Below are 22,928 nucleotides of genomic sequence, written 5' to 3'. Positions count from 1 at the left end.
TTTGTAATTTCTACAAAATGCAACGTTTTTGTTGAAAGAGCTTCAAAATAATTTTGGACCCTCATCTTGGTGTTTTGAACTAGATTATTTTTATTAACATGCAAAAACAGGATTAAGGAGTATTTGAGACCTAAATGTGCTTGTCCTGACATTGAATAAAAATCCTTTGGTTGATGCAATTTGTCGTTTTTTTTACTTTTTGCTGTTTTTGTGGTGAAACGTTTACGCTGCCATCTTGACCAGGATCCCATTTAAAAAAAAGAGATTCAAATATCCTGAATAAATACAGGTTTAATAAAATGAAATAAAATATTGTAGGGGGTCACTGGTCTGCCTTTACAATGTTGCATTTGGTGGTAACTCTTTTTTCTTCTTGCTCACCTGGTTGAGCAGGACGTCCCCGATGCTGAAGATGAAGAAGCTGTCGTTGTTTTGTCCCTCAGTTGATGAAGCTTTCTTTCTCTCCAGGAGCAGGGTGAGGAAATGTGTGTGCGTGTCCAACATGTCATCCAAAACAGGGAAAATCTACAGAAAAACCATCAATAGACTAGCTCTTAAGAGTGTGTAGTTGAAGGATGATTTGTTTATTAATATTGCTGGTATGCATGTCCACAGGGGAAACTGCTCTTTAGCACATCGGTCACCTTGTCCAGAGTGTGAGTGTCGAGCTGCAGCTCCTTCTGAAGACCTTTGTAGTAAACTTCCGACATGATCTTCAGCGTCCTCACATGGTGGAACTCTGTCTGGTACAACTCTGTGGAGAGAAGGGACTCTTATCTCCACGTTTATGGACCAGACAGACGCATTTACACATGAACTTTATCTTCCTTCCAAAACGAGTCGCAACACATTTTTACCGTAGATGACGTCTTGTTTCTTGATTTCATCTTTCTTTAACGTTTTCAAGAACTTCTTATCCATTGTGCCGCTCCAAGAGTCGGCTTCCAGATCTTTAGTGTCGCACTCAAACTCTCCCATCAGCTGGCTGTCCATCATCTCCGTACCTTTGCACACGCAATAATGATTAGAAGGGCACACGCAGGAATCTGAGTCAACATCATAGACACAACCTTCTGTTAATTAGCCTGTAAATAAAAGATGGATGACAAGAACAGCTCCCCAAAAGTGAAGCCAAAACACCTTGAAACACAAATCATGAGTCTTTGAGAGAGAAGATGCTTCAATTTGACCATAAATGTATCTATAGAGATATTATGGTTAGCTGCTGTGTCTTTCTAGCCACACAGCTACCGCATTGATAATGCAGCAGCTAGGTGGCTCTCATGCTAACAAGCTGTGGCTGTGCTCTGCTTGCGATTGGCTTGGGTGGGTGTGTGGGCGGGACCTTGATATGCCACCTCCACCTCCCTGATCACACCTGCTCAGTCTGGCTCCAAATGCACAAGATGGCAGCGCTTTCATCCGGGATATTTTGGCTTCATTTTTGTACAGTGGAAGAAAATGCAGACGCGTCATCCATCTATATATACAGTCAATGTGTGTCAGACACACAAAAATACACCAGTTTTTCTACGTGTATTCAGTGTGCGAGTATGCTACCTTCATCGGTGAGTGACTCAGTCGAGGCATTGACCTTGCTCCCCTTATGGAGAGAATCAGTGGACTGGGACAGAAACTTCAGGCCTTTGAGTGAAACTTCATCTAACCTACAGGGAACAAAAGGATGATTGAGTTTCTAATAGGTCCACTGCCTACAAATTACAATCACAATCTTTAGTTCGACAGCATATATAACAGCTGCTTCATACTAAGACAGGAATCACAGAAAGATAGACCAGGACAATAAAATACAACAGTAACAAACAAAAGTGGGGGATGGATACAGAAGTAACTAATATATTCAAAACAGACGAGGAACAAAACACACTGCTTACTACAGCTAGAGTATGAAAATGTATTATTTGTAGTGAATTAAAAAGGAAGTCACAAGATGAATGTCAACAGGATGGCTATAAGTACACCTAAATAATCTGTATGAGCATTTCAGTTATAACACAACCTTTTATATAATTACCATGATAACATTTTTGATAAGGAGCCTTTCATTTTTTCAGTCTGAGCTGCGTGAGTGTGTGTGTGCTTTGTACATCTATCTTTATGAGGACCTATTTTTTAGACCCGAAGTGTGAGGACATTTTGGAAAGTTACATTTTCAGGCCTGCTTGAGGGTTCAGACTTTGTTTTAAGGTTCGGGTTAGAATAAGGTTAGGTTAGGTGTTGGGGTCAGGCACTTAATTGTGATGGTTGAGGTCAGGGTAAAGGGCTAGGAAATGCATTATGTCAATGAAAGTCCTCACAAGGATAGCGGTACAGGGAAGTGTGTGTAAGGTTTCTCACCCTGCTATGTTGCTGGTGGAGATGCTCTTGGCCAGGTTGCTGTGTGGGTTGAAGAGACTGGGGTGTCTCCTTGGAAAAATCACAGGGAGCTGGTCATCAGGGGTGGTTGCTGTGGACCAGCGTTCCCGTGACGATGAGGAGGACGTGGAGGATACAGATGATGCTGAAGATGTAGCTAGATGGGAACATCAAAGTGCACATTTAGGACTTACCATACCAGCAGTAGACTTTCATGCCTAGTTTATTAGGAAATAGTGATTCAGAATTGAGTACTATCACTGAGACCACAGACTGTACATAAGAAGGGGACGTAGTCGTCGTGACGTCACCCTGCCGTTTGAAGCACTAAATGAACATCATGCTGTATTGAATTAGACTTGAAACTAGCGATTGAGACCATAAACTCATGTTTACAATGTTTACTGAGGGAATAAATCAAGTGAGAAGTAGAGTAATTTTCTCATAGACTTCTATACAATCTGACTTATTTTTGCAAACAGAGGGGTCACCCCCTGCTGGTCAGTAGAGAGAATGCACGTCTAATGCTGCGTTCACACCAAACGCGTCGCGAATTTTTCGCGCGAGTAGATTACATACAAAGTCTATGCACAGACGCGATAAGACTGGTGCGGCGCGAATTTGACTGAGACTGTGATGTGTTTATCAACAGATCTTTGTTCTCAAATGGAGACTTTTTTTCACTGCACATGGCAATACATACAACAAATGAAGCAATAAATGACAGGAAGTGGCAGTGTAACATTAAACTGGAAGCAATCTGTTTTTTAATCTCTTAAAACCCACCTGCCCGCAGTCGGGTTAAGGTGAAATCACGATCAACAATGTTTTAAATGATGTTAAAAGGTTTTATAGTCATCACAATGCAGTTTGTTCATCTTGACTATGTCATCTTGATTGTGACATAATTAACTCGTTCAATAAGAATTTGCTAGTTTGTATGTGCTCTTACATTTACTCCTCATGTTAACAGCTGACCCAGGAACAGCTTCTGGCACCAGCGACTGCTGCTGGAAACAAACAGATGACATCTTTAGGAGAAAGGTGAAAAACTTCAGCATCTAAAAGTTGTTCTGTTTCCTGCTACAACATGACACTGATGATTACTGATCATTATTTAAGTCCCAACTGGAGTCTGTATTTTTTTTAAAATCTGATTTCCACCAAGAGTTTTGCATGTTATCTTTATCTCCACTGTCAAATTAAAAGTAAATTCAAAGATTCTTTTAGATAGATAAATACGAAGTCTGGATCAGACCTACCTTTGTTTTGCTCTTTATACAGATGGAGAGGTTCTCTCTGCAGCACTTGTGGACATGGGCTCCACAGTCTGCAAACAACACATTATGATCATTAGAAACAAGCATTGTTCGACTTCCGGGTTGTGACGATCAGGTGAAAGAGGTCTGTCCATGTATTTGTCAATTCAGTCCATTAAACGCCAAGCTTTACCTATTGAAACTGCTATGGACAATAGCTTACAGTTACGTTTTTATTCTGGTGGTGATATGAGCCTTTCTAAATCAAAATCCTTCAATGCACAAAGTTTCACAAAAGCTGGGAAGATCTCTAGATGCCCGATAAAACCCCTGAAAGACTTGGCCTTGATAAAGAAACTCTCTCCATGAACCTGCTGGTGCTTGAACTGGAGACACAAAGCGCCTGCCTCCGAGAGAACATGTCAACACGAATTCAAGACTCGGTCAAGTCGCAGCAGATCTCCGTAGGCGCGTTCAGAGGGACTGTTAATAACTTTCAGTGCCGTCTTGCTGAGTTGCTAGCTGGTGACGAGCGCCTAGCAGCCACCAAAACGACGGCGAAAAACAAACACCTGCTTTGGTGACCTGGAAAACCTCGAGATAATAAACAGGCCAGGACCTGATCGAGTTCATCTCCGCCCGGCTGATGGAAACTCTGGACCCCAGGGAAGAAAGCTTCACTTTAGAGACAAAAGAGGACGTGCGTGGATGACGTCCACGCATTTAAAAACAGGGGAAGGCAGAATATTTTTGGCATCATTGGGCCAAAAAAACTTCAACAATAACCTTTCAGCATATTGTAATTCAAATGGTCTGAGAGAAAACTAGATGTCTGCACCTCCTCTTGGCTCTGTAGTGACAAAACTACTGTAAAGTCCAATTCACTCTCTGTGAGGACAAGCTACAGTTCTGCTCACAGTTTTCCTCTACGCTAACACTGTTCTAGTAACTATGACAATAGCAACACACACACAGAGACACTCGAGTGATACAACAGACTGTAAGACTGGTCGAGAAAGTTAACAGAAGGCCCCTCCTCTCATTCTACCACTCATGGAACAAACTGAGATGCACACACATCTCCACCCTTCAGTCTAAAAACACTCTGAAATAAGAGCAAAGAAGCACTAAGTCAGCAAAAAACTGTGTGAAAGCTGCAGTCCTCATTTATATAAAAAGAGTGGCTGTGTGCATATCTGCCTCTTCAAACCTACAACTTCCTGTTCGTTCCCACTCTTCTCATCTACAGTCACACGGTGAGCTTGACGATTGAAACATAGTTATGAGCTAAGCTGTTTCTTCATATGTATGTCTATATCAGTGATACGGGACAAACCTGCGGCCAAACGAGACACAGATTGAGACATTCTACACGGTAACTCACGTCGCTAAACTCAAACCACAGACTTTAACATCACTCAAGTCAGAAACTCTCCTAATATGAGAGTGTGTCCGGCAGCTTCACCACGCTGCCGAAGGTCCAGGCCGTATTGCCCGGCCCGTGGGAGTGAAAGGAGGCACGGGAGAACCAGAACCCATAACTGAGCGGGGTGGACTGTCAGACCCCTGCTGCTTTAAACGAAAGGGTTTTCTAAAGGGGATCTGGTGCTCTTAAACACGACAGCTTTTGTCCACAGGCACTGCCAAAATCAAAACCAGAATGAAAGTTTCCTTCACGCAATCTATGTTTAAAGGACAAGGATAGGAAGAGGAAGAAGTTGTAAATCAATTTTTAATAAGTTTGGTTATATCCTATGTTTTATGTTTGATAATTTTTGCTGAGGAGCGATGGCATATTGATAAAAAAAAGCTTGGAGAGGGGAAAAAACAAACAAACATGCAGTTGTATAAATGTCACATTCAGTTGATGATGATGACCATGATTACTGGATGATTTGTAATTTTGAGATTAACAATGGTAATCTTCAACACTTGTACTGCAATACTACTAGAAATAATGTGTTGATGTCGGGGTCTGCTGCAGTACGCCTCACTTTATTAATTATTGTTTTGAAAAAATGAATATTTTGAAGAGCAAAATGAAAAGTCACCAGCTTCTGCTATATTTTTGCCACTTTGGAAATGAATGTGTTCCTTTTTATAAAACCCTGTGGACTAATGAGGCTATAGCGTTGATTCCATATGTGGTTTCCTACTGTGAGACACGCAGAGTTAAAGGGAAATGAGAGAGAGAGACACATCACAGTGAAACTACTGAAGGAATAGACTACATGAGAAAGAGGTGGCCACAGACAAGGAGAAGGAATGAAAAGAGGAAGAAGAGGGGAGGAGGGAGAGAACAAGAGGAGGGAAGGAGAGAGTGGCGAAGTTAAGATGAGACGGAGGAGAAAAGAAAACTTGAGTGAGTCTTACTGTTGCAGAGGAAAGTTTCCTTGTTGTGCAGGAGTTTGGTGCAGTGCTGACAGGCTGTGGACGGAGAGGGGCTGACTGGGATGAAGAGGTGACCGTTTGCACTCTTCTTATCTCTCTCTTTACTCTCTCGCTCCCTCTCTCCTTTCTTCTCCTTCTCCTGGAAGCAATAACGAGATAGAAAATCAATTACAGAAAATATTCAGGGACTACTATTGTTTATTGAAAAAATAACCTGTTGAGAATATCTGTTTTTTTGGTTTTCAAATTATTTCAATTCATGCTTTCTTACATTTAATTATTATCATATAGATTTAAAGCTAGGGTAGATCATTTTACACCTTTTTTTTTTTAAACCTAAATTTGTTATATTTGTTGAAATTTTCTTTAACCGCAATCAATAAATCATATACTCTAACAAAAAAAATAAGAAAGAAAATATCTGGTATCTGTGGCTGTCGCAGGACTGTAACTATCCTGTCCAATCATTTCATTGGACGGGATGAACAAACTGAGTTTTTAGGTTGGATACGTTCATAATCGAATGTCTCTAATGTTGCTGCATTTTTTTTAATGCCCATCAGTGGGCGACTCCTCTGGTTGCAAAAAGAAGTCAACGTATAGAAGTCTATGAGAAAATGAACCTACTTCTCATTTGATTTATTCCCTCGCCACGAAATTGTCCGGTCCGAGAGTTGTCCGTGTTTTCGTCCGACAATTTGAACCTTTTCACAGTGTGTATTCAGCCCATGAGAGTTAACTTTTCTGGTTGTCGAATATGTCTTATTTTACTATTACTTAGCTCCACCCTCTCGAGTCACTTCTGGTTGTAAAAACAACATGGCGCTGGCCAAAAACCAAGATGGCAACTGCCAAATCTTTGAATGTGCTGAATCGGGCTCCAGTCAATGTCCACCAGTCATGTATTTTTTCTTATTGCACCCTGTTGCCATGTGATCGACAAACCTCTGGCCACAGCCGCTGCAGACTTCTTAAAAACAATGTAGCTACTGTAAAACACCTGATTGGTACATTCCTAATCTTCATCATCACAACTGTTGCACCCTCCCACACACGCCTTTATACTTAGGTCACTTTTGGGGACATTTCATTCATTTCCTGGAAACTAACCCTAACCATACCCGTTACTTATCTACCCTTAATCTTAAACGTTGATACAGAAATCTGCTTTGTTTTAAATTGGGGCCATGGCTTTTGTCCTCAATTCCACAAGCCGTCCCCAATTAGCTTGTCTTAAGTCTGAAATGTGTCCCCGAAGTATTATACACACACACACCATAATCATCATCGTCATAATCATCACAATCATCTTCTTCTTACCTCATCCAATACGGTTTCTCCTCTCCACCTCACAGAGAGACTGAACCTCTTACTCGGCATGGCTGTAACTGTCCTCCTGTCTCCTTTTCTCTCCCTATACTGTCTGTCTGTATGTCTTCTTCTAATCCGCAATGGGAATCCTGCCCGTCTAGATTTCTTTATCTGTCTGAGCATCCTGTTGTCGTCTTTTTGATTTAGCCATTGTGTACAAGCTGCTGCTGCCCGCCTGTCTGCTTTTAAATCAGGAAGTGAACTTGCATCTAAATTCTACGCAACGGCCCCCCCACACACACACAAACGCACACACACCAAGTTCCTCTTTCACTTTTCACCTTGCAGACCTCTACAAAATTATTGTCATCTTCACAAAGCAACCATTTCAGCATACATGCCCAAAATGAACGCTGGTATCTGATGACAAAAACAAAAAAATATATACATAGGTTTTAATGCAGTTGTGGACATTTTCGCTTGGTAAATATTCTCTTTGAATATTTAGTTTCACTTCAGTTTTAAATTTAGTTTCAGTTCCAATTTAAGTTTGCTGGCTAGGGGGTCATATACTCCTGAATATATAATGATGGAGGACCTGGGATCAGTTGTATTTGGGATGCATAGATGAAATGCACCAGCTCAAATAAAACTAACCTGAATTCAGCCTAATAAACTTGAAATAATCCCAAATGGGCCATTCATCCCCAGTGACTGGATGAGGATTTGTACTGTACATGTTGCTGTAGCATCAGTAATGGTGGCTCTGCTTGTAAGAACAAGCCTCAGGGCTTCATTGTGTAATCCTGACTTCCTTTGATGTAAGCACTCACTACTCTGGCTAAGGTGGTGTTTTGTTTTTTTCTGAAAAATTTCCCCTTGGGGATGAATAAAGTATATTTCTATTCTATTCTCTTCTAAAATGAAGATATTCTTTGAGATTAAAGTGGTAAATTTGCGGGGAAAAAACAAACTCATCTCTTTGCAAGGTCAGATGAACCTCGGCACACCACCCACGCCACTGTTAAGCAGGGAATGCCACATGCACACGTTAGTGAGGCTCTGCAACAGGATGGGACATGGCAAAATCCTTGCATCTATTCATTGCCTTGTAGCTCCTGATGTACCAAAGCTATCACCTCATCCAAATCAGTATGTTTTCTTCTGAAGAGGCCTAATTCACGGCAGAGTCTCTTCAAAGTCCAGATGGTGATACAATATGGTGATTCTGGGCTAGAATCACGAGCATTTTATAGTTGCTAAATCTAATTTCGAAGTATAATTTGAAGAGGTCATCTGATGCTGACGTAATACACGGAAAACGGCGGCGTCTGGTGAGATGAGGTTGTTCCAACCTTGCAAAGTGAAGCGGTTCCTTGAAAAACATTCAGCTCATCAGACTGAATTAATTAATACCAGTGAATCAAAGACCAATATTTATATAGTTATTTAAGTAAGATTGAGATTGCGTATCATTGAATACAAATTTTGTACATACGTGTCATTGACTAAACACTTGATACTGATTCAGAATGAAAACACTCCGTCTCTGTGTAGCAAAACGTGTCTTATTTTTTTTTTTCAACATGAACTTGTTTGTAAGAGATTTTAATTTATCTCTGCCCTCCATTAACAACCAATGACAGGGCTAAGAAATGCAGTGATATACCCAGCTACAAGCACAACACCGACATAAATGCCATGGACCGACTGCGGCGAAGCCATCTGAAGGGAAATAAGACAACCACAGAGCCGTTTCAACTTCGTATTATGAGATGCTGATGATGTTACAGAGCCGAGTGCACCACTGAAGACACAGTGTATTCACACTGTTGAGTGAAAATGATCTTATAAATCACACTCATACTGATGATTAGGATGTCGGTTGTCTTGTTACTGCGGTTTTGTCTTATGAATGTTCCAACTCAACATAATTCTGCACAATAATTAGCCATATATTTGTATTATCGTTTGTTTTCGGGGTAACTGACTGTCGGACAGATGTCAGGTTTTTATCCGTCCAATGGGATATTTTTCGGACTATTGCCATAATGGGCCTTTGGAACACCTTCTCAACACTCAAAAAGGTACGACAAACGCCGTGACGACTACCTCAACAATCAAATACATGGCCTTCTATCACATGCATAGTCTCAGCTGTACTCCGAAACAAACGCATGCCTTAATAATGAGTGTGATATTGCAGAATTGTTTGTGGGGGTTTTCCTGATCAGAATCAAGACTTAGAGAATAGACGTGTCCCACGCTGGACAGGTTTTAAAGCCCGTGGACACAAACTGATATAGGGTTGTGTAAAAAAAATGTACTGTAGACTATACAGTTGATTAACAGAACAACCACTTGCATGATGTCCCATCATGACAAAATAGATCAATACCGTCACAGCTCTAGTGTGAATGAACATGCGTGTGCGGGCAGATGGCTGTAACTTGTCACAGGTGTTCTCACCTTGCTTTTCTTGGTCATCTTGCTGCGGATGTAGCTGAACGTCCGGCTGATTTTAGGTCCTCCTTTGGCCTCGGTATCACTCCGCAGAGGGCCCGGCTCCTCCTCCGAAATACTGACAAACATACACACGATTGAAGCCAATCCGCTTTAATACACACAACAAAGAGGAGTGACAAAGTCTGCTCATACTTTTTGCTAGGCGCGCCTAAGATCTCATGTTCATGAAGATATGACGGAGATGAGGTCACAGTGATCTTGACCCTTCATCAAAATCTGTTCTTTCTTGAGGTTAAGTGGACGTTTGGGCCAAATTTGAAGGAATTTGGCCCAGAGGTGTAGAGATTTCGCTTTCATGAGAATGAGACAACCCGGGTACAAAGCTGTGAAAAAATCTCATCTGAATTATGGTACCATTCATTGAATTACAGCCTGTATCAATATTTGGAAAAAGACCATTCCCAACAACACAGTAAAACAATTTTAGCTACATCAGTTCCCTTCTTACCTGTATTCCAGTGACCCGGAGTTACTGGAGAATGCGCTCGTCCCTACAAGAAGCAAAGAGGACAGACATCATCTGATCAGACACAGCTGCTACAACACTGCATGGCAATACATGTTCATACCTGCGACAAAAGTATTCACGGCCAAATATATTATCTAAATCTGGTCCAGCAAAGTGGCAGTTCAAGTGAGGAGATAAAGTGCTGAATGATTAGGAAGTAAAGAGGTAAACACAACATTGACCGGGGGAGACAAAGAGGGAAAGTATATTACCAGTGATAAAAAAACATAAACAGGAGGTCACTTCTACAAGACCACCTTTCCATGTAGCAATTAAAAAAAGAAGAATAGGTTTTTGTACAGCTACATAGAGTAGGCAGAAATAAAATAAAAGTACCTCCAACAATCTCATTAAAAGCAGGCCTGTTATGATAAGTAGACAAAGAGTACACTTATTATTTCTTATTTAATTCATATTCCATATACTGTATTTTAAAGCCTTAATCTTATACTGTATTGTATATAACTATGAGATGCAGCTGAAAGATAGCAAGTGGACCTTGAGTTAAGTTTGTTTTGTCAGAATACTGTTTCCAAGGGCAAGACTTTTTATGTCCAAAAGTTCACAGGTTTGACTCGTACAAAAGCTGTGTTTTAACTCTGTTATGTTGTTCATTCTGTACACATGACATATATTGCACTTCTGTCCATCCTGATAGAGGGATCCTCCTCTGTTGCTCTCTCTGAGGTTTCTTCCTTTTTTTGGGGAGTTTTTCCTGTTCCGATGTGAGGCTCAAAGGTCAGACGATGTCGCATGTGTACAGATTGTAAAACCCTCTGAGGCCAATTTGAAATACAAAAGAGCGTGGGGGCTGCGTGGGTGGCGGGGGAGGGGTGCTGGGTGTTTTTGTTAAGGTGCCAGTGACACATGAAAAATGATCCAGGAAGTCCATTGGGGGTAACAGATTGACGTGTTTATATGTTATCAGACGGCAAAACTCAGAGGTTTACAATACTCACAGAAAGAATCATGGTGGCATCTGTTGTAACTTTTTTTGGGGGGGGGGGGGTGTGTCAAATAGACAGACTGTAAAAAGCTGGTGGCTTCCAGGAAACCCGGAAGTGTCTTTTCTATCCATCTGCCTCTGCAGTTCCAGGATGAGGCGGACACGTTTTTAGTTGGTTTTGTTGGACAGTGTTATGGGACACCGCACTGACAGGGGAAAAACGGGAACACGTCTACATTCATCATACTTACTCCCTCCCTTCTCCTCCTCCTCCTCGTCGCTGGAGGAGGAGCCAATAGCAAAGAAGCGTCTACTTTTGGGGAGGAGCGGGGAGATGCTGAGGGAGAAGCGGATTCGTCGCTTTGATTGAGGAAATCCACTCACTAAAAGGGCGGGGGCGGGGGGGGGGGGCGTTGATGGGATGCGGCGGGATGAACAGGGAAGCAGAAGAACAATCTTACCGCACAAGGTTAAAGAGCACATCTTCAAAACTAAAAGGAGGGCGACAGAATGAAGGAAACGATGATGGAAAAAAAAAAAAAAGATTGTTGAGAAGCAGAAACTCACCATCTATATCGCGGTGACTGATGGTAACCATGGAGATGGATTTGGTGAGGGTTTGGTGATGGAACATGGTGGGACAGCTGTTTGTCACTGACAGTACCTGATGTGATGTCTAAAACACACACACACACACACACACACACACACACACACACACGATGGGAAAATAATTATCAATATTATCATATCCATATTGATTATATTGATGTAATATATAACATTAGATCACAATCTTTGATTGAAACTTCCTGTTACTCGCCATTGTAAACAAAAGCAGATCAGACAATTGTTTTCCAGTTATTGTAGATATGGATAATTTGTATTCTTGATCTGGCAAATTATTGCATACGCACCTCATTTATTCTGAAAACCAACATGAGCAGAAAGCTAGATTTAGCTTTCTCTCCATGCATTCTATTGTATTTTAAGGAATGTAGGAAAGCTTACATGGAATGTTTGAGCTGCTGTCTGCAGGTTCACACGACACACAGACACACAGACACACAGACACACACCTGGCTAGCCATGCTGCTTCCATCTCCCTCCTGCTGCTCCTCGGTGAGGGAAACCAGCGAGCCTCTCTCCTGGCTGTCCAGGTGCGAACTCCTCCCCGCGGTAATCTCCTCCTGACTGCCGATGCTGGGGCACTGAGCCCGGACCGCTCCCCTCTCCACCGCCAGACCCTCCAGGCTGTAGCTGCGTGTGGGGGAGGAGACAACACAAGCATGTAACCAGTATGTCTTTTTTTACATGTTGTTGACGCCGCGGCCTCTGAGGGGAAGTTATCATCGACCTATGCTAATTACCTTCTGTTGTCTATTTGCGCCTGATCGGGGCGGCGCAGGTTGGATGGACACCAGCTCATGCTAGACGAGCGGAAAGATGAAGGGTGGATAATGGAAGATGCGCAAAAAAACATGGAATAGAAAGAGGAGAGAGGATTAGATGTTTAATGAAAGCATGAATCCAGAATGAGATTATGGTGTTACGATGACAGAAATGCATCTCAACTCTGAGAGTGACTGTTGAAGTGACCTTTTATTGTGCCTTGTTTCAATTATAAAACGTATTTCTTGTTTCCGGCAGAGAGAACAAAAGATCAGTACAAAGCCAAAGCCTCTGTCTCTGTTTAGATTAATGTGGCATTAATCAGCGTTTGAGGTGACAGTAAGTTTAACTTTGGCCGTGGTTGCAGTAGTCTTTTCTATTCGACTTTGCATCAACTGTCCAGTCTGTACGCTACGAGATTGGATCTTGCTTGGGATCCGATCAGCCAGACCGTATGCCAAGGTGGTCTGGCCTGCATTGAGTTTGGATCTCAGTGAGGTTTGGACAACATATGGACACAATCGGGACAGTTTATCCAAAGTGGTTCTCCATATTCGACATTTTGGTTTTATTTTTGAGATGCAAAAGACAACCAAAAAAATCTTCCTCCTTATATTTTTAAGACTCTTCTGTCCCAGTTGGTACATAAAGTTGGACGGTATTGGCCTTACTATCATGATAGAAGCTTGTTACTCTTCTTAATTCCTCCTGTTCTCACTGGAGTAAAGTAAAGCTACAGTCTGCGCTACAGAGAAAATAAAGAGGGATGTGCTGTGAAACAGATTCCTCGAGTCGACTTGATGCAGAAGTTTGTCTCCGGCTACTGAGGTGTTCAGAACCACTCCAGCTCCCAAAGCCCTAACTGCATTGGATACCATTCAAGGTACTGGGAGTGTGTGTGTGTGTAAACTTTCATGTGAGCAGTCAGGAAAGACGACTGATTCGCCGCACTCCAGTCATAAAAGACAAGAATGCTAAACTTCTTTTCTACATTCTTGTCTTTGAGACAGAGTTTCCACAGTGTGTCTGAAGCGCTCCAGTCATTAGTGACTGACTTGAAAGAACTCATTGAATCTAGTGCTGACTTACTGGCTGTCCCATTTGGAAAGGCACTGGACAGTGACTCGCATACATATCAGTGTCTTTTGTGGCCAGTAGTTTGGTGTAAAAACACACAATGTGCAGCTGTGAAGAGAAGGAGAATGTGGACGTGCGTGTGACAGATGAAAGTGTACCTTCTCCGGTGGAGGGGGGAATTGGCTCTCTTCACCTCTCCTGACGGACTCTTCAACGAGCTGAAAGAAGGGACAGGTGGACTGTCAGTGGAAAGACGGGTGAGGGAGTCGTTTACGTTCATGTTAAAGCCACTAAAACTGTTTCCCCCCACCAAAATACGTACATCCACACATTGGATGTGATTAAACGAGTGTCCATGCAGGCAAGGTGCAACGTATCCTCATAACACGGTTCATATGACATCCTACGAGTAGTCACTTCTCATTTTTTGTGAGTTTTCCTACGAAAGCCAGCAACACGTGTTAATTTCCGCTCATCAGATGCATATGAAAAAAAAAAAAAAAAATGAAAAAAACTTCTGTCTTCACAGGAAACAGGTTAGGTTTAGGCAACAAACCCACTTAGTTAGGTTTAGGAAAATATTGTGAAATACTTAGTTAGGTTTAGTCAACAAAACTACTTAGGTTCAGAAATGATCGTTGCTTGGGTTAGAATAACCACGGAAGTACCACTTCATGCAGTCAAACTTGAGCTTATTTTGTTTTAAAACATTAATTGATCGAATTAATTGATTTAAGTCCTTGAACGTCACATATTTTGTCAGATTATTTGAATGGGCAGGCTAACAATTAGCAAAAGGCTAACGCTATCTGCAATAATATCTGTATCATGTAACCACAGTTCATTGTCCAACACCATAGATAGACAGATTTCCGACTTCACTAACTCCATAAACCAAATAACCCTGGCAACAAGCATGTCCCAACCTCGTGCATCACCTTTTAGTGTCCCCTGGAAACAGTTCTGTTGTCGTGTGTGCAACGTTCCTGGGAAGAGCTAGCGCTTCCACACAACAAACGCACTGAATGACTATTCCCACCCAAATAAAAGTTGGATAAAGTATCACACGAGATATTTTTACTCTGCCGATAAATGTGGACAAACGAAGAGTGGAGTGTGTTTCCACATACGTATTATAGAGAACAGAGGTAGAAAGATGAGATGAACACAGATGTTGGGAGATAGCAGCAGCTGCTCAGAGGTCCTGAGAGAGTTTGGGTGGGTGGGACGCTCTGGGGTTACTCTCTGGGACAAAATAGTCTAACTCCTCCTATGAGATCCTTTGGACGTGGAGTGCCATGAGGAATGTATTTAACAATCCTAACCCAGAAATCCTTTCAGAATGCCGTTTGCCGGATTTATTACCTGCGCTGTGCAATGTTGATCTCCGCGGCGGCGTTGTTCCTGCCCGGCTCCCAGCTGTGACGACGGAACAGAGACAAGGAACAGATGGGGGCTCGCATAACGGCAGAGGGGACGGGATTCTCTGGAAGCTGGTCTTTTTTCTCCTCTTCTTCTCCTCCTCCTCCTGTCTCTCCTCCTCCTCCTGGGATTCATAACAGAAATACAAAAATATTATCAACTGCGACTCTTATGAAAAAGATGAGTTTTTTTAAGGATTATTTTTGGGGCATCTAAGATAAGATAGACTTTATTAGATAGAGACAGTATAGAGGAGACGTGAACAGGGGTTCATAGTCAATAGTTATTCTAAATCAGCAGCTTCCAATAAATCATTTGGTGTTTCTTGCCGGGAGGTTTTCTCGTTATTATAGAAAATATGAGCCCGAACTTGTGTGGAAAAAGTATATGAACATGTAGGATTAAAGAGATGCAAAGTAAAAATTACAAGTAATTAATTAAACTACAGAAATCAAATGTAACAAGCATAGAAATATGAAGTGAATCACACTGTAAGTATGAGTTATTCAGATAATATAAGAGCTAAATTTAATCTCATTTAATTGAAACTATGGCGGGTACAAAGCTGACTGTTTTCCGTTTTTACACATTTTAACTGATATACCAAGATTTGGGAAAAATACAAATACATCCCTTAAAAAAAAACATTAAAAATGTGGAGAAAATGCAAAAGAGCTGGTGATTCTGCAGAGCGGTGAAACGAAGTGTTTGTGAAGCGATCTGTAAAAATTTAAAAAATTGATATTAAACATAAATACATTTTTGGAATCATTTTGAAAAACAAAGAACAAACAGTGTGCTTTACCTCTGTCCTCCGTTTTGGACTTCCAGGACAGTCTGGAGCTCCGAGGGGTCACAGGGTCAGGTGTGCCCACCGACAAAGCCCCCTCAGTGGGACTGAGGGCTCCCTGTGTTGATGCATCATCAGTGGAGGACCAGGAGACTCGAACCCCTCTGTCCCTGTGTCCATCATAGGAGGGAGGGTCTTTGGGCTTAGGAGGAAAAGAAGACACAAGAGATGAAGTGTAGACTTCATTCGCTAAGTGGAGAGCAGAGTCGTCCTTGAATCAGAGGATCGGCGGTTCGATCCCCGACTCCGCTAGTCGCATATCGATGTGTCCTTGAGCAAGACACTTAACCCCAAAATTGCTCCCGTAGCTGTGCCTACGGTGTATGAATGTGATAGAATCTGATAGACAGGGCACTTAGCCCCTGCCATCAGTGTGTGAATGGGTGAATGATGACAAGTAGTGTGAAAGCGCTTTGAGTGGTCTGAAAGACTAGAAAAGCACTATACAAGTTAAGTCCATTTAGACATTTATTAGGATAAACCCCTCAAGATGAAAAAAAACTTTATTTTTAAGGAAGTCATTAAAACAATTATAAAAACATAATGATCCATAGACTCTCATGCGATCGCTTCAGATTTTCTTCATTTTTATACTCGTTACCCGGAGAGGTTAGTAAGAAGTTTTTGGAATTTTTGGAAGTTTCTACGTATAAAACGGTGGCGCTAACATCAGCAGAGCACGTTAGCACATCATTAACCAGCGTTAGCAGTTCTATGCCACGCAAGCTACTAAGGAATGTATAAACATGCTGCTTTAGCTTTTTAATGAGTCATCTGTCTCGATCACCCGGTGATGGTGGTGGCTCACTTTTACACTGTGATCTGCATGCTTTAGCTTCTATCTTTATCTTTTGAACCTGTCTTCGCTGCTAAATCGGTTTGACATCCAGGATAGGTTCTCTAAACGCATATTGTAGGCTCTTCTGTCTGCTTCTCTCTACAATCGCTTTTCCCCAAAAATGTATTTCTACTTCTTCAGGGAGTGGTTAGTGACAGTGTGGGTTCCATCTTTACGCAACCAGTGAAAACGTCTTATTAATTCAGGTCTTAACCAATCCAGCAACTCCTCACACAAACAGTGATGGGTTATATGAGGACACCTATGAACTACATTTCACCAAACACAAAAGCCTTCATCCTAAACTAGTCTTGTTTGGAAGTTGCAAATCTTCACTTTTTGATCTCTCTATCCCTGTGAGGACATTTGGTATTCATAGGACTCAAGTACTCCACATACAGACTCCTGCCTCTACAATCCCTCCCAACAGCAAAAGAGTGTTGGGGTCAGATTTCAAAGAATCCTGTAAGACAGCAGCCACATGTCGTCTCTGGAGTTGCAGGATTGTGGGAAAAGTCAGTGGAAAAATACCTCATCCAGAACAAGTGAGTCACACTGAGCTTCACTCCAAACGAAAAGTCTCACAAATGTTTCACAGCTTTCACAAATGTCAAAATGTTGAATAAAAATGCTCATCGATCCCCTGATCTAGAGTGAGGACTATGAGGTCATTAGCGACAACTCTTTTGGTGCCACATGTTGTCCCCGTTGCTATCCGTGCAGTTGCGTGGAACGGCCAGTCAACTGGTTTTCCTCTGGTTCCTGACCAGCTGGGGAGGGGGAATGTCTTTTCTGTCTGTTGCGTAACACTCCTTCCATGTTTTTTTCCCCCACCCTGGTTCATTTTTGGAAAAGTGCAAAAGGCGCCGCCGTTATTTCGGGCCCTGGCACGGACAACGTGCTGTAAAATTATGAATTTCAGCTGCAGTGCCGACTTAAAATAAAAACATCCGACACCGGCGTTTATGTAGAGTACCACCAGAGATCTGAATGCAAGCTCCTGCCCAGGAGCAAACACGTGGATGTGTTTCTTACCCTTTTAAAGACACCGTCATCCGGTTCGGCGCCGACTTTCAGGCCGTCTTTGTCTCTGTGCAACAAACACACTGACACACAACCTCTGTCTGGATGGACGTCTGGGGGGGGGGAGAGACAAAACAGAACAAAAAAACACCTGGCTGTGTCAGTGATGGAGGTCAGGAGGTGAAAGATCTTGTTGTGCAATAGAATACTTGTTGCCGTGTCTGAGAAACAGTGGCTTGTTGCAGCGCTGGTTGCAATCCACAGAGACAGGAAGTTGACCTCATATCACCCAAACCACAGAGAACCAGCCTGAGTGTGTCTATTTCAAACAGTGAGCAGGCCTGGTGAACATAATGTCTGTGAAGGGTTACTTCAAAATGACATCATTACGGTTACAGCTGAACAACAGACCAGACACTACATAAAACCTGTCTATGATGCCCGTGTCTATAATAGATTTTTAACATACTTATAACGCATTATAATCTATATTACAAGTGTGGGAATTATAATGCACTGGGATCCTTGCAAAGACTAAATGTCAGTGAGTGACCAGCAATTATAAATAATTATGATACTTGACCTTAAAGGTCAATGAAAAATTATTTAGAATGTGTTAGGATTGTTGTTATAAAGCAATATGAATATTTATGAGGGCTTACAATTATAAATAAATATACAGTGCTACAAGTCGATTGCAACGGGTTACAAGTATGTTTATAATGTGTGGGAGTCATAGAATGTTTTAATCGTTTTCCACTCAGCTTTTTTAGCAAAAAGCAGTGAAGCAATCAATAACATTACGAATAATGTGAACGCCAGCACAATCAAAGTTAGCTGAGCTAATGTTGGAGATAACCGAAAGGGTCAGTTTGGATTTTTTTGAAGTGGGGTTGTATGCATACTCCCCGCGTTCTGCGAAGGTAAAGTTACTGTTTTTGTCAATGTAGTCTTGTGGTTGGCTTTGACGAGAGCAATATAAAGGCTTCAGTTCCCTGTCGGAAAGGGCTGTCTGACGGCAAGTTAAAGTGTCTGTGGACGGGGTCAGCAGAAAAACGTATTTTAGCCACCTAAAAAAAAGATTAAAGTGTTTGCTATATTTACAATATTTACAACCCCTTACCCTGGGCTTCAGACAAACATTTCGAACATGGAGCTAAAGCCATTATAACACAGTTTTTTTTTTAAAGTCAGTTGCTGGTCTACCACTGCATCTGATGCATACGTACAGTATTTTGACCAAAATCTGTTGTGATTTGAACACAAAGAACACCGCTGGGAAGCTACAGAATGATATAAAAACATTAAAAAAAAAAGTTAATGATAGTGGACCTGCCCTTTAAGACTTTACCTGTACATGTTGTCACTGTGTTGGGTTCAGGACAGAAAACATCCCTCTCCCTCTGGATCTAAGAGAGAAAAAGAATATAGAGGAGGAAAAGAAAGAGTCATTTCTCTGATGAACATTAACTCATTGAATTGTTTGGAGTTCCAGATAAATTTTATTAAGGTCTTTGTAGCACCATTTTTGTCTTGCGGTACCAGCCCAAACAACCATCTACTGGTTCTGTGTTCTCAGAGCCCCATAAATATTATAATATCCTAGCGTCACACCCACTGGCTTCATATGTGACCCCACACACACACACAAGCATTGTGTTTGTCTCAGATGTTTGAGCTATAGTGCGAGCATATCGTTCACTAATGCACACTCACATCAGTTGCAGGTCACAAGCGAATGACTGTTCCACCCCTGCAACCAGACACAGCCGGTTTCAGTGTAATGTCAGAGAAAACGTAGGAGGGGGTTCTCTACGAGACCTCTGTGTTTATTGTACAGAGAAATAAAAGACAGACGAGCCATATCTGAAACAATAATCCGCAGTAGCAGCTGATGTGATCTGGTGAACGAAAATGTCCCTTCGGCATCGCCCTCAACCCCTCACCCTCTTGACCCCTGCATTTGTGTGAAGTTTGACTTGAGTGCGAGTTAAGCAGAGATTTTTAACCAGCACACAGAGAGCCAGTCTGATCTAATCACAGATATATTGGTATCTACACTGGATCATTCAGAAAAAATGTTTGACCACCAGAGGTATGCATGTATTTAATGTACAAGATACAGCAGTCTAACTCACTCGTTTAGAATTCAATAAATAATATATGGTTCAATACAGTTTAGGTCGATGGCATATAAGATGGTTTCATCAGCACCACTGCGATGTTCAGTTGGAAAATAAATATTTACGTATAATGTAAATATCGGGGGGGGACACCTTTATCAACCGTCTGTGGATTTGTTTTGATCAGACCTTCAAAAAGTGCAGTTCAATGTTGCCTTTTATCAAGCAGGTATAAATCCTGACTGCTGTGGCTGAAGGACAAAGAAGGAGAACGAAGCGAGGTGGCTCATTCATTCCATCATCGATTTCAGGAGCAGCAATAGATTTTTTCGTTCCATGTGAATTTTACTTACTAGCCGTCACAGTAGCTCTCGTTCTGAAGGGACACTCCAAACTAACCAAACCAAAGCTACAGAATGTGTTGGATATTACCAACCTGACATGTTTGAAGCGATGGATTTTAAAGTCCCCACCACTGGTTTGTTTTGCAACTCCTGTAGGCCGAGCCATCAGAATGACTTCATATTTAGTTGTGTCATTGTTTAATCACTGAAGCCATTGAGTCCTTTGTCCCCTCATCCACTTGTCTCAATGGATCTGTTGTCTTGGCTCCATGTTGCCTGCTCTGTCTATTATCGACATCCTGCACAAAAGACAAATCTGCACAAAAGAGCGACTCTCCAACACGTAGGCGACAATCTAGTACCAAGCTGCACATGCTGGATGTCTGCGTGAGGACTTGGTGAAATCTCATTTAAATCCTCATTAATATAAATGTTTCTTCCCCTGTACTTTCCCGAATCTCCTTCCCAAAAAAATGTAACTACAGATCATACTGTATTTATTTTCACATCAAGATGATCTTAAAAGATTTTTTTTGACAATGTATCATGTTCAACTTTAAAGCCCTGATCTGTAAAACTGAGCTTCTCTCCAAAGACTAATGCAAGCACCACTTTAAATGTTTACCAAAGGTGTGCTCATAGCTTTCTTGAAAATAAGTCATTTAGCATGAAAAAAGCATAAAAAAAGAATAGAGAATGGAGCCACCGTTACTCAGATTTGCAATAAATGTAATGCATTTGAAATTCTTTGCAAAATGCCACTATAATAAGGCAGCCAGTCAAACAACTTGTACTGATTACTATATAAAACAATAATCCCTGATATGAAGACTCCACAGTCTCTTTGGACACCAAGCTGGTCACATTGTAAAAACTCCTGAGATTAGTTTGTTGTTAGAAATGGTCTCATCTAGTGATGGCGAGATGAAGCTTCATGAAGCATTGAAGCTTTCTATCCAATTGGTTCACTCGTGGGCCGAAGCTTCATGGTGCTTCATTTGCTCTCCTGTGCCATCAAGTGGACAATAAATGTAAAACAGGCAGAGTGATTATAATGACACCATGGCTTTGGTGTGTGAAGCTTTGAATTGAATAAATGAATGAATGATGTTTGTGATGGTCGAATAGATTGCAAACAAACGCACAATAAAGTCCCAAGTCTTCGAAATGTGAGGGGGAAACGCAATGGATCCCCATTTCGCTGCCTTATATTTCTAATCGCACGCCAAACCCGAGAACCATTTCCTGAATCAGTCACGTGGTACGGCTGGCTCGCGAGGCTTCGAACGTCACCACATACTGTACGTCATCAATACAAGCCTCGATACGCGTTTCACAAAAATGTTCCCGATTACTCGACACTCGCTTTGAAGCCTCGACACGGAAGGACACAACACCAGTCTCATCTGCTTAGTTTTTGCCATAATGTTTTTAAACCGCCATTTATTCTCCTCATACATCACCTAAGCTGACAAGAAAATAAAATAATTTAACTCTGTAGCTGAATTAATCAAAAAACAAAATATGATTTGTATTTGAACCTCACCTTTAAAAATAAATAAAAATGTCAATGGTTCGAACTCAATAGTTGCAATAAAACTGCACATTAGTGTGAAAATACAAGTCAGAATTGCATTGGGTCATATTGGATGACTTTCTTTACAAACTGGAGGTTGTGCATGCGGTGGGATCAGGCCCAGGTTAAATAAAAAGTTATTGGCTTTAAAAAAAGTTCCTTTGATCCATTAGCTTGCAGTGAAGCGACGATCTCTAACTTGCACCCCTGCTTTCCTGTCTTCGCAGCATCAAGTGTCAACATCAGATCGTGAGCTAAAAACATGTCAGCTTTATTCTGAACTGAACAGGAATATTACTGCAATAATGTATTTGGTTACACCCCTATTACAAATCTGAAATAAGGAAGGTTTCCTGGCTGTGGATCTTTGACATGACACATACAGCTCTCGTGTCTGTAGCATAGTGATCTTTTTAGGCAGGGAGCTTCAATTCCAGCGAGGTGCAAAGGAACCTAACAGAACTACAAACATGTAGACAAGGACAGTGATCTTAAGTGTATTCCAGGACGTGTTATGCAATCATTTACTTTTCCATTATTAGCCACAGATGGTTGTCTCAGCATTTCCAAGGATGCTCTTCAACACTCTTGAGAAAATGCGCCTGGACTGGTATTCGGCTGTGAGTTTTACTTATGGGTGAACAGAGGATTTTCACAATGGATTTTTGCCTCCATGATCGTCTAGAATGATGGCATCATTCTGTGATTCTGAGGGACTGACATCAAATTATGGAAAACATTTTAAGCAAGGTACATCTTCTAACTGTATTAAAGGATAAATCTATTTTATTTGTTGTTCCTTTTATGATATAAACCGCATGCCCAATGCCTAATATATCTTCTTCTTCTGTGCCAGAGAGCTCCATTGTTGTTAAAAACACAGTGAGTAACACAGTTGCAATGGATGACACGTTCCTTGACACTTCAGTTTATTTTGAGTCAATCCCACAGACTCCGTGCTGCTGC

The 22,928-nt window shown here is 41.5% G+C and overlaps 1 protein-coding gene across 6 annotated transcripts in view; it reads right to left on the bottom strand.

The window, feature by feature from the left end:
- LOC116400737 (A-kinase anchor protein 13-like) overlaps positions 1-22,928 on the bottom strand; it is a 109,236-nt gene that overhangs the window by 18,696 nt on the left and 67,612 nt on the right. For 3 of the 6 annotated variants that reach the window (XM_031878725.1, XM_031878730.1, XM_031878729.1), the window contains exons 12-30: positions 19,271-19,328; positions 17,932-18,032; positions 16,014-16,200; positions 15,152-15,332; positions 13,945-14,004; positions 12,688-12,747; positions 12,397-12,577; positions 11,885-11,993; positions 11,569-11,700; positions 10,312-10,354; positions 9,807-9,918; positions 6,009-6,165; positions 3,639-3,706; positions 3,329-3,386; positions 2,359-2,533; positions 1,561-1,667; positions 858-1,004; positions 645-754; positions 382-525 (exon numbers count right to left, since the gene is read on the bottom strand). In XM_031878725.1, coding sequence (XP_031734585.1) covers positions 382-525; positions 645-754; positions 858-1,004; positions 1,561-1,667; positions 2,359-2,533; positions 3,329-3,386; positions 3,639-3,706; positions 6,009-6,165; positions 9,807-9,918; positions 10,312-10,354; positions 11,569-11,700; positions 11,885-11,993; positions 12,397-12,577; positions 12,688-12,747; positions 13,945-14,004; positions 15,152-15,332; positions 16,014-16,200; positions 17,932-18,032; positions 19,271-19,328 — 2,190 coding nt within the window. The remainder of the gene's footprint in view (positions 1-381; positions 526-644; positions 755-857; positions 1,005-1,560; positions 1,668-2,358; positions 2,534-3,328; positions 3,387-3,638; positions 3,707-6,008; positions 6,166-9,806; positions 9,919-10,311; positions 10,355-11,568; positions 11,701-11,884; positions 11,994-12,396; positions 12,578-12,687; positions 12,748-13,944; positions 14,005-15,151; positions 15,333-16,013; positions 16,201-17,931; positions 18,033-19,270; positions 19,329-22,928) is intronic. The other 3 variants (XM_031878728.1, XM_031878732.1, XM_031878731.1) reach the window with 3 other exon arrangements.

The sequence above is a fragment of the Anarrhichthys ocellatus genome, unplaced genomic scaffold (assembly GCF_004355925.1).
Source record: "Anarrhichthys ocellatus isolate YVR2014 unplaced genomic scaffold, GSC_Weel_1.0 scaffold196, whole genome shotgun sequence".
In the NCBI taxonomy this organism is placed as follows: domain Eukaryota; kingdom Metazoa; phylum Chordata; class Actinopteri; order Perciformes; family Anarhichadidae; genus Anarrhichthys; species Anarrhichthys ocellatus.
The sequence above is the reverse complement of the archived record's forward strand: the minus strand, read 5'-3'. Positions and strand labels throughout refer to the sequence as shown.